Genomic DNA, 12641 nt, shown 5'->3' with positions numbered 1-12641 from the left:
GCACATAGAAGCTAAACAATAATTTGCTCCCATCTTCCCCCTCATCTCCATTGCCACTGCTAGACTGGACAGTGACAAAACTCCTGAGAAAATGTGACATTTGACTCTAGACCAGGGGTGGGCAAACTTTTTGACTCGAGGGCCACAATGGGTTCTTAAACTGGACCGGAGGGCCGGAACAAAAGCATGGATGGAGTGTTTGTGTGAACTAATATAAATTCAAAGTAAACATCATTACATAAAAGGGTACGGTCTTTTTTTTTTAGTTTTATTCATTTCAAACGGGCCGTAGTTTGCCCACGGCAGCTCTAGACCAAACCAAATACTTCATTGCTCTAAAACTGAACGATCTTTGGCTGTCTTAGTATTATTTGTTTCCTACTAAATGCCAAATCTCTTTAGAACATAAGTCTGAGTATAAAGATTTCACCTGAGTCTGAGCTCCTTACTGATCTTATCTTATCCTGCAGAGAATCAGCAGCAGTGACCCTCACTACTCTTCCGTCTGAGCTCCTGCTGGACAGACTGCATCCTAACCCCATGTACCAGAGGATGCCACTCCTTCTGAATCCCAAATTGCTCAGCCTGGAGTATCCAAGGAATAATATTGAATATGTGAGGGATATTGGAGAAGGAGCATTTGGAAGGGTCTTTCAAGCAAGGTAAAAAAATGTAAATAAATCTCTTCACTAAAATACGTTGTGTCTGAAAAGTTACCAGGCCAGTATGTATAATAGTTATTATCAAAGCAGTTAATTCTTCATGCCATCAACCTTACTTGTATTGAGAACTGTACTTTGAATCTAAGTAATTTCCCTCTCTGCTCGAAAGGAGGGTGTGTATATAGGGAGAATCTTCATTTGTATAGTGTTCAAATTATAAGTAATCAGCAAAGTTTAATCATCTTTCCCTTTTAGAAAATAATTTTAAATACTTTTTTGCAATATTCTTAGTAAATAATTCTCAAATATACTTCTCTTCAATTTTCAATATCTAGTTTTTCTATTTAACCACTCAGGGCCTGACCTTTATAGATACTAAATAGATGCTCTTAGAATAGAAAAACAGAAAAAGAAAAAATAATGCAAAAATGTCAGAAAACAACAAGCTTGAGAAACAAGTATGCAGTAGGCCAGTGGTAGGCAAACTCATTAGTCAACAGAGCCAAATATCAACAGTACAACGATTGAAATTTCTTTTGAGAGCCAAATTTTTTAAACTTAAACTATATAGGTAGATACATTGTTATTAACTTAATTAGGGTACTCCTAAACTGGCGTTTGCTAAAAACGTCCTCAATCTGAGGGGTCGACCTCAGCAAACATACCCCCACTTCTTCTAACACCACTTCTTCAAAATAGACTCGCCCAGGCCGAAAACCGACTCCTGAACATGGACCATGAAGTTTCAATCGCACTGTACGTGCGCGGCCGCACGTGGTATTTTGTGGAAGAGCCACACTTAAGGGGCCAAAGAGCCACATGTGGCTCGCGAACCGCGGTTTGCCGACCACTGCACTAGGCCCAATGCCAGCCCTTTGTGTGAACTGGAATAAAAGATCCTCTCTGCATGATGCAGCTCCTCAGAACTGATGGGCCAGAGAATGTGGACACCAATTATCTCTTTGATCTGGTGCTCTTGGGTGGGACACAACTTTATATCCACTCAAGGTGGCCTTGGGAGGAAGTTTACATGTTTAATGAAAATCTCACACAAATACTTATTAAAAACCAAAAATATGCAATGTATCATTGTAGGGGCTTTGGGGACATAGAGATGAATAAGTCATCGTCCCTACCCTCCCAGAATTTAGGTTCTCGCCAGAGATTAAGGGATTAGGATGGTAATGATAATCCCATTGAGTCTGTGGGGTTGTAAAAATTCCTATAATTTATGAATACTGAACTTTTCAAACTTAATCTATATTGAAAATAGCCCCAGTGATTTTTATTAATTGAAGTCAAGGAATTTTAAGTACAATCTACTTATTGGCATCTTTCTTTGATTCTGAGGCTCTGGAAAAGGCTGCATAAATGGGGGGATGTAAATGAATATGCAGACATGTGACTATGAATACGATTCTTGATCTTTGATTTCTTTCTAAATAAATGAACCTCCCAGGGCTCCAGGCTTACTCCCCCATGAACCGTCCACCATGGTGGCAGTGAAGATGCTCAAAGAAGAGGCTTCAGCTGACATGCAAGCCGACTTTCAACGGGAGGCGGCCCTCATGGCGGAATTTGACAATCCTAACATTGTGAAACTCTTAGGTATGAGCATATGAGTGAAGACATTTATTGTATCAGAAAACAGAGGCTTTGCCAGTTTTTCCTCCTTCATACCTCACTTGTGCTTTCTTCCTTCATGCCTTGACCAGAGAAATGTCTCTGTTCCTTCTTATATACTAGATTCTGTATCAGGGAGTGGAACATCTCATTAATTCACCTCAGTTTTTAAAAACTGGCTTTTTAAAATTTTACAGAGTACAATGTTGTCATTTCTTTTATTTTCTTCCTAGTACATAGAAATATACTGTTTGCTAACATCCCTGGAATTAAAAAGTAACCCTACAATAAATAAGCCAAGATAATAGTGTTTTTATTTCTCTTCCTTTTTGAATGGAGACTTTTAATTATTGCCTAAAATAAGTAGATCTAATAATCTATTTTTATGGTGATGTAAAATTGTGCCCAAATGATCTAATATTCCAAGTTGCCCAGTTTCCCTCTCAAATGTAGCAAGATTTTAAGATATAAAAATGTCCTCCTGATACTAATTCTAAGACTCTTTATATTAACATTTTTCCTTTCTAGCATGAATATTGTAAAACCTAAATTTCAGAATGTTTTATGGCAGCAACCTGAAAACTTCATCTAAGATCTTGGGATTGTTTTTGCTATTCTTCCCAAATTTCATGCGACACTTCCTTACTATCCTTCTTCAGAGAAGTAGCAGAAACACAGAGGAATTACTTACATACTCAAACATCCATTCATAAACTCCTTCACCAAACACTGAGTACCTGGTCTACCGAAGTGGTCAGTTTGCAGAATTTAAAAAAGACTTAATCTCTACTTTCAAAATGTTGGGGAGGAAAATTTCAAATAAATGGATGCTTATGACATAGGATAAGTACTGTGTTAAAGGATGATAGAAGGAAACACTGGAAGAGTCAGGAGCTAAGGCACCCTAGGAGGAATGATAGATACCTGCATCTTATTAGGTAAATAGATGTTTACACAAAGAGACGGGGTCCATATTTGACTATGAAGCTGTCAACAAAAAGCCAGGGCCCCATATTCTGATCTGGTCACTTGCTTTTAGTGCTTTTCCCAGTGTGTCGCTTTGGAAACCCAACCTAACAAAGGATGCTATTTGGTTCCAGGTGTGTGTGCCGTGGGGAAACCCATGTGCCTGCTCTTTGAATACATGGCCTATGGCGACCTCAATGAGTTCCTCCGCAGCATGTCGCCTCACACAGCGCGCAGCCTCAGTCACAGCGACCTGTCCCCGAGGGCACACATCTCCAGCCCTGGGCCCCCGCCCCTCTCCTGCGCTGAGCAGCTTTGCATAGCCAGGCAGGTAGCAGCTGGCATGGCTTACCTCTCAGAGCGCAAGTTTGTCCACCGGGATTTAGCCACCAGGAACTGCCTGGTGGGTGAGAACATGGTGGTGAAAATTGCCGATTTTGGCCTCTCCAGGAACATCTATTCAGCAGACTACTACAAAGCTAATGAGAACGATGCGATCCCTATCCGGTGGATGCCACCTGAGTCCATTTTCTTCAACCGTTACACCACCGAGTCTGACGTGTGGGCCTACGGTGTGGTCCTGTGGGAGATCTTCTCCTATGGCTTGCAGCCCTACTATGGGATGGCCCATGAGGAGGTCATTTACTACGTGCGAGATGGCAACATCCTCTCCTGCCCTGAGAATTGCCCCTTGGAGCTGTACAATCTAATGCGTCTGTGTTGGAGCAAGCTGCCTGCCGACAGACCCAGCTTCGCCAGTATTCACCGAATTCTGGAACGCATGTGTGAGAGGGCAGATGGAACTGTGAGTGTCTAAGGTGGAAGATGTGCAAATAAAACACTGCCGTTTCCTCTCAGACTGGGAGCCAGAGGAACACAGTGCCAGAGGCCCAACAAGACCTAGGTAGAAAGAACAATAGTAGACATGAGTAGCATGTCATTTGTTTCTTGGGAAAAACAAAAACTGCGCAGAACTCAGATAGGAGGTCAATCTATTGAAAGTTAATGATTGGAAACACAGGCTAGGAATATGTCAGATAACCAGAGATAACTACTCTTCCTCATGGGGAAAGTTTGTATTACATATTGTACAGGAAAGAATGTCATCTGCTCTGTTCCTGAATTAGCTGGCAGCAGAGTATTACACTTTAATACTCTGCTGTATCACATTTTAATATGAAATGTGATACAGAGCTTCATTTTTAGTAGAGCTAATTCCTGTCCATTCTGGGAGTAGTGTAGCTTCATGTATGATATTTAAATAAAACACAGAAAACTAAAAAGAAAAACACATTCATTGTCTCCCCACCCAAAGATGGATGTTTGGTTTTTTTGAATTTCTTTCTTGCACTTAATGCATACTTTTATATTTGTCTGTGACCTACAGAGCTATGGTTTACTTTATTGATAGGGGGTTTGTAAGGAATAAAATGAGCAGTCAGCAAGGCTTCATTCTGTGATTTTTAGTTCCTTTTTCTGTCTTTGTGCTTCTCCTTCAGATGTTTTTCCTTTGTATGCACTTGTCATAAATTTAATCTACTTATTTTGTTCCTAACATTTTTCTGAAAAAAAAATGTTTTTGAGTTTTATAAGTTTATCTTTTTCTTTGAAATTTTTATTGGTATCTTTTCTTTTGCTTTCATCTTTATTTCTTCCTCTTTCCAGGACTTTCTGTCCTTTTTCAGTTATTTAGCTATTTTTTTCCTTTTATTATCTTAAAAGGAAATATCTTTTAAGGTATCTTCAATATCTTTTCTTATATAAAGATAAGCACTCTGGCTGAAATAACTTTCTAAATAACATTGTGGACTGATATTATATACCTTTTGCAAAATATTCCCATTTGATTTTGTGTTTACTTTTGAAGCCACATATTTCAAATCTGTCATTCATTAATTTTGCCACAGTCTATTAAAGATCTTAAACCATAGTTTATAATATGGGATTTCACAAAATGATGTTATGGCTTTGGGTTATTTTAGACCTGATGTTTTTGTGCCTTTTGACATTTTTTCCTTTTAGAAACCAACTTAATAGGCAGTAGAATTAATATAGTGTTGCTTACCAACTTTCTGCATGATAACCTATCTTTTTACATTTTATGATTCTTTTAGAAATACTCTGGGACTCAGATTCCTGTGGCGCTAGATTTTTCAGTGGAGCTCCACACAATGTGTCTTTATTTAAGACCAACATGAATGATCTGAGCATGAACCTATATTCTCCCGAGAAGCAAATAAACAGGGAAGAGGAAATAGCAGTCTACACTATACCTGCTTACTTTAATTTAAACTAATTGGTAGTTAGGCAATGGAGAAATGGTTAGAATTCTTGAAAGCAGATTTTCCACTGTCTGCCGGAAGGCTCCACCTGCAACCTCCAAATCCACCTTCATGCAACTTGTCATCTTTGCTGGAAAACTTCCCATTTCTTATTCATAGTCACTCCAGGCAACCAAGACAAGCACATAGAAATTACCCAAGACTTTGTCCTATCCTTCACCCCTGATGTTCTATCAGTATTACTTTCTAAAATCCTCCTGCTCACATTCCCTCCCCTTCAATTTGATTGCATGATACTCAAGCTCTATCACTGCCTACCTGCCTATTATCTAATCTTCCTCCCTTTTTAGGCCAGAGCAGATTCCATGGGCTATAACAATGTAAGGACCTGCCTATTCATAGTTCTGATTCATAAATAGGGAAGGAGGAAGTAGGATTGAGACCTAAGTAGGGAGGTGCTTTACATAAAAGTCCTGATTATAAGTTCAAATTGAGTCAGGTACCCAAAGGGCTCGATGAAGAATAAGGCTGCAGCATGAGTTCAAAACAGAAAGCCAAGAGGCCAAACAAAGCAGAGAAATTGGAGAGGGCCACTGCAAGTCGAGAGCTTTCATGTAGATACCCTAGTCATATTTTAAATGGTTCACATGTGTATCACATATGCTCTGCAAACTTCAAAGGTGTCTTCCGGTTTCATCAGCTGAGAAAGCCTTATTATAAAAGAAAGACATGGAAGTCAAGCCAATCAGAAAAACTACCCACAGAAAAGCAGGTCAATACAGTTACTAGAGTACCCACCATGTGGCTTGTACTGCGGGTGTCATGATGGCCCTCAGAGCCAGGTTTCCATAGCCTCGGTTCTATTGTGTGCCACTTTGAGCTAGTCTCTGCTTTCCTCCCTTCTGCTCAATGAGTTCCCCGACTTCCCTGTCTCTTTCTCATGGCTTCCACAGGCTCCCAGGTTCTCGGTCTGTGTGTGTTTTAGGTTCTGATATTCAAGAAACCAAAGCCAAAAATGTTATAGAAATATAGGTAAATACAGTGAGTGAGGGAGCAAGCAAGTAAATATTATGGAACCATTCAACTTCATTAAAAATGATTGACATCTAAAAATAACAAGTACAACTCCCACTACAGTAATAGGTATAATAAAAATAACACTATCTGACAGCATTTATTGAATGCTTACCATGTATATTCTGAGGACTCTGAATATATTAATTTAAACCGCACAGCATCTCTGTGTCATTGGTACTATCATCATGCCCACATTTTAGGTGAGCAAACAGGCACAGTGAGCCTGTGTAACTGGCCCAAGCACACAGAGCAACAGAGCCTAGTGTATGATCAAAGAGGCCGAGCTCTCAACCACCATACTGTGGTGCTTCAGTTTACAGAGAGGGAACCTCTGTGACTGTAAGGAGGTGATTTGTAATTTGCATGTACTATACCCCTTTTATTATTAACTTCATATCCAAGTCTTCATTGAATAGCAAAAAAGTATATTGTAGCATTGTCAATTTAATCAGAAAGTCAAGTAGATAGCATGTTTCTTTTTGTTACCTCTAAATGTATTTCCAATTTAGGTTAAGATCACTGTTATTTCCTTAATGCTTATCCCAAGGTTCTGTATTGAGGAACATGGACCCATTACTTACCAGTATTGTTTTCTTTTTTAAATAAATTTCCCATTGTAAAATCATTGTACAAACTCAGAAAGAGAGATGAGAGAGAAAGATACTCATCATGCCATTGTTAACAAGTGTCAGAACAGTGTGAGACACCAAGTCATCTTAAGTGGCCAACTATCAAGCATGGCAAGAGTACCAGAGTATATCACATAACACCAAAAAAATAAAAATAAAAAAATAAAAAACTGACAATTTTGGGGGGATTGTAATGGAGCAGAAAAAGAACACTTCTCACTTTGTAGTGTATTATGAACCTATTCCATGTCACAAAATAACCTTTAAAATGTCCATTTGATTTCTGATATTCCATTTTATGGCTATACCATAATTTAGTTTAGTTTTTTCTTATTCTTTAACATTTAAATTTTTCTAATTTTCACTATTATAAACAATATTGTAATGACCATCCTTATTTCGACATGGAAATTCTGAGGAAGATAATGTTTGGGCAGATGGCATGCACAATAATAAGGCTTTTGTTATGTATTGTCACATTCCCTAGAAATAGGGTTCTCATCTCTGCATTGCACAAGAGATCTCACAGCCCTAATCACTTGCTGTCAGAGAATTAATTCTCTATTTTTAAGAAATCTTTAGTTTATCTGGTTATAGAAAAATATCTCATTTTAATTTTGTTTTAATTACTAGTGAAGTTGAATTTTTCTTGTTCCTAGGTCATTTATAGTTTTTATTTGGGGAATCACCTATGATTCCCCATTTTTCTATTGTGTTATTCATTTTCTAATTGATTTATAAGACTCATTTTATAAACTGGTGTTATACTTTACACAAGGAAAAAAAAGTATTTATACTTTCACCTTAAAATAACGTTTATAGAAGACCTTTGAACAACACGGGATTGAACTGCACAAGTCCACTTATACACGGATTTTTTTTTCAATAAGTATCTATACTGTTTACTATGCAGAGGGCTGACTGCATGCATTGATTATACATCCTATAGGATATCTGAGCATCCACACAGTTTAGGTTCCGCAGGGGGTACCACACCCAGTGGCCTCATGGATACTGAGGAACAACCTAGGTATTAGGGAAGTCAGAAGTTATACATAGATTTTTAACTGGTGTGTGTGTAAGGGGAGGGTGTTGTCCGTGCCCCTAACCCGCTCATTGTTCAAGGGTCAACTGTACATTTTTATTATAAAAGCGATATTTGTTTACTTTTTAAAAGAAAAAACAATAAGCAATAATATATAATAATAATATATACAATGTATAATAATAAAGAAAATAAAAAATAGCAATCAGTGGTAACTAACATTAACATCAAGGTAAGTATTCTTTCAGCCTTTTTCAGATAAGTAAATAGATTGGTAGGTAGATAGATGATTGGTAGATAATTTTTAAACAAAAGCAAGATCATATCATTGTATTGTTTCAAGCTTTGCTTTAATCACTAAATATATCATTAATATCTTCCATGTCAACAAGTATTAAATGGCTAACGAGTATTCTATTATATGGACTTAATTAATATAACTATTATTTTATTGTTGGACATTTGGTTTATTTCTATCTTTCATTATAAAATATAATGTTTTGGTAATTAATCCTGTTGCTAAATTTTGTGAGCATCTATCTTAAACTGTGATTGTTTTTAGATGTAACTCCTAGAAATGGAATTTTTAGACTAAAAGGTCTATACAATATTAAAGCTTTTTAATATGAGAAATTATCTTCCATTATTTTATCAATGTTATACATCTTTCAGTCAAATACTAGTAAGTACATTCTTTCAAAGTCACCAAAATTGAGCATTAGCATTTTAATCATTGCCAATATAGCTTAAAATTTTTATTTTATGGTATATGCTTTATTTCTTTAAATAAGATAAGGTTGCACATTTTTTCAATGTTTTGGAGACAATTTATTTACTCTTTGATTTGCCTCCTACTGTTGTTATTCTTTCTATTGGATGTATTTTTTTCTTGTTGCCCTAGAAAAGCACTTTATATATTAAGTAGCAAAATTTTGTCATACATGTTTCACCTACTTTTATCATGTTAAAAATATATACTTCTACTTATCTTTCATTATTAAGATTTTGTTAATCAGGAAAGAATGCTAAATTTTCAGTCTGTTGAGATGATTGTGGCTTTTTCCTTAATTAATCTGTTAATATGCAGAAATGTATGAATTGATTTCCTAAAAAATATCTTTGTGGGAATAATCTCTCTTAACCAAATCTGATTTGTTAAAATTTATTTGCACCAATATTTATAAATTTATAAAATTAAAAGTTTATTATGTCTTCTCTATTAGAGTTTGGTGTCGGCATTATGATAGTTTCAAAACTTAAGAGTTTCTCTATAATCTTGATTACTTTATCTATCTATCTATCTATCTATCTATATATATATATATATAAAAGGCTAAACGACTGGCTGACCGGCTGACCAGCCAGTAGGTATGATGCACACTGACCACCAGGGGGAAGACGCTCAATGCAGGAGCTGCCAAGGGACAGCAACTTTGAAGGCTGCCCTCTCGTACTACGGGACCCCTCTGGGGATGTCGGACTGCCAGTTTCGGCCCAATCCCCACAGGCCAGGCTGAAGGACCCCATCTGCCAGAGGGACCCTGCTCACTCTGCAGACGCCCTTCGAGCCCCAGCACTGCCCCAGGTGTGGCTGGATGGGAGGGACTGTTGGAGGTTGGCTCCAGGGCATGGCCAGCCCATCTCACACAGTCCTGCCCCACCGGCCACCTTCTAATTAATTTCCTTTCAATGTGCATGGTTTCATGCACCAGACCTCTAGTTTTTAAATAATTGTTATGTATTTGTAAAAGCAATACATACATATGGTTCATAAAAAAACAAATTTGGAAGAAGGGTACAAATAAAAAAATATAAAATTTCTCTTCCTATTCATTTCTGGTCCCACTTCATCCATTTCTGGTTTCAGTTCTTTGATGATTACTACTGCAATTCTAACAAACAGGTTTGAGTCTTTTTCTTAACTGATCAATTTAAAAGGGTATGTAATATCTCCCTTCCTAACAGGTGGGTATTTTACAACACTTTTACTCAAACCCCCTCTCTACTTCCTGAGATTTGTTAAATTCTTATTATCACTTATATTGTTTGTCATAACTTTAAAAGATTTTACTTAAATAAAGGTTACCCATTTATTCTGACTAGGTAAGATACAGTTAGAGCTCTCACACTTCCTTTCACCACTTTTTCCCTTCTCCTACACTCTACATCAGTTAGCAATACACCTGTTTTGGTGCTGTCAGTACCTATAATATTTGCATTTTGTTCTTCAAAAATTTAAGACTTGGGTATTAACTATAGGTTGATCCTAATTATGAAAAAGGGATGCAGAATAGCTACAATTGTGTAACTATGTAAATATTTATGCATTGCCAAGTAAATAATGACATTCAGTTATCTTAATATGGTAATGTTGTTGAATCTCCCTTAAATTTTTATTTCCCCTATTTCATGGATGGAATAGCACTTAAAATATCACAGAATTTTTATTCTCTGTTCTGTTTTTTATATTTTTTTCTCTCTCCTCTTTCTGCCTCTTTATTTCCTGCTTTTGTTCTGCATAAATGCCTGTTGATCTTTGATTTACCATATGATTACAAATTAGAGTTGTTTGGATTCATATTGGTGGCAGGAGTGGGGCTCCTTTGCAGTTTTGTTGCTTGTTTATGTATCAGGGCTTCTCTCTTCAGTGGGATGGCTCCCTGGGATCTTTGCACATGTGGTTTGTGGGAAGGGTATAGGCAAGACTGACTTAGAACCCCCCAAATTGCCAAGATAATGAAAGACTCTAAGGACACAGTACTTCAGTATATTTCACTTCTGGAAAGAACTGTTATTCCTTCATCCTTTCCATCCCCTGTGAAAGTCTAACATTCTCCTCATATTCTACTCGACCTCCCTGCTTAGGTTCATGGCTCACCTCAAGGGCCCTTCCCAGGCAAATCTTCCAATCTATTCAGAAAGCATTTGGGTGCCAGAGCTGGTGGTGGAACCTTGTGGTCCATGGTGTTTTATATACAAGTGTCTCATTGGCCACTCTGACTGACCACTCACAGGCCATCCCTGCTCTCTGTTGATTCACAGCCTGTTGTCTTTATTCATGTGAAATCACTTCTTACCTCCCCTGACAGCTGGCTCATGTGTACTGCAGGAAGCAGTTTACATTTTCTGTGTCCTGCATTATCTCTCTATATAAAAACCTAATATGTAAATTGTCCCCACAGGAGTTTGACCAGGAGACCGATCGCTTGCTATGACATGCGCTGACCACCAGGGGGCGGTGCAGAACAAAGGAAGGCTCCAGCTGGCAGCAGGCAGCCAGGGAAGGAAGGCCCTAATTGGCCCTGATCGCCAGCCAGGCCTAGGGACCCTACCCATGCACGGATTTTGTGCACCGGGCCTCTAGTTCATGAATAAGAACACTAAGAGACTTTCTGCTTTCCAAATATTTGTCAAACTCCTGGCACTTAGATTGGCTCCAGCAGGTACATAGATTTATTCTTTCTTATTCATATACATTCACTGTCACATCAGTGAATTCTTAGAGGAAAGGAAAGGGTTCGGTCTACCATTTTGATCAAGAATAGCTAAAATAGCTTGGGAATTATCTGCCCATTCATCCTTAATCTCCTTTGTTGGTTCTTTGTTTCCTCCCTCTTCCTGCCAGCATCTTAATATTGGAACATGCCACACACAGCTTAGTCCTTGGGCAGCATCTCTCTTTATCTATACACACCCTTAGTCATCTCCTCCAGTTGCAGGGCTGTAAGTACTACCTATGTGTTTATCTTTAGATCAAACCTCTCTTCCCAGCTTCATACTCACATTTCGAACTACCTATTATAGACAAAACTTCAAATTCTCCTCCCCAGAGCCTGGTTCTCTGCTCTACTTATTTCTATGTGTGATCTAGGAGCAAAGCTGAAAAGATGCCTCACAGAGTGGTGTTGCCTTTCAGGTCAGGGAGGAGTCGCAGAGCCTCTCCAGGATGAGTGCCCACTTCGTGTACTGGTCTGCTGGCTTAGATACGCTTCTCAAGCGTGCATTTTGTGTCCATTTTAACAGCTTCCAATACCCTCTCCCGTTCCCTTTACAGCTGGCTAATATTTACCAATTTTTCTCATGCGCCTGCTAGCCATTCCTGATTGGTGGCACTGATATGGATATTTCCTCTTTAACATGACCTATGTGTTACTCCAGGAGAACCTGAGAGGGGAGAACTCATTGCTGTGCTCATTCCTTATTGTGGGGAGGGTGTTGCCCTGTCCATGTGGGTTCAAATCTTTACAACAGACCCATTTCAGGTCACCACTCTTTTACTTGCTTTACGTCTATTTAAGTAGCACAGTCACCAAGATACAAACACTTATAAGTCTGTACTGTGGTCCAGATCGCCATA

General features: G+C 38.2%; 1 protein-coding gene across 6 annotated transcripts in view; it reads left to right on the top strand.

Moving 5' to 3' along the window:
• The window catches only part of MUSK (muscle associated receptor tyrosine kinase), a 65110-nt gene extending 61033 nt beyond the window's left edge, over window positions 1–4077 (top strand). For 3 of the 6 annotated variants that reach the window (XM_023753220.1, XM_006088034.3, XM_023753219.1), the window contains 3 exons: window positions 471–662; window positions 2122–2270; window positions 3386–4077. In XM_023753220.1, coding sequence (XP_023608988.1) covers window positions 471–662; window positions 2122–2270; window positions 3386–4068 — 1024 coding nt within the window. In that variant the 3' untranslated portion in view covers window positions 4069–4077. The remainder of the gene's footprint in view (window positions 1–470; window positions 663–2121; window positions 2271–3385) is intronic. The other 3 variants (XM_023753218.1, XM_023753217.1, XM_023753216.1) reach the window with 1 other exon arrangement.
• Window positions 4078–12641: the final 8564 nt, after the last annotated feature.

Source organism: Myotis lucifugus, unplaced genomic scaffold (genome assembly GCF_000147115.1).
Source record: "Myotis lucifugus unplaced genomic scaffold, Myoluc2.0 scaffold_43, whole genome shotgun sequence".
Classification (NCBI taxonomy): domain Eukaryota; kingdom Metazoa; phylum Chordata; class Mammalia; order Chiroptera; family Vespertilionidae; genus Myotis; species Myotis lucifugus.
The sequence above is the reverse complement of the archived record's forward strand: the minus strand, read 5'-3'. Positions and strand labels throughout refer to the sequence as shown.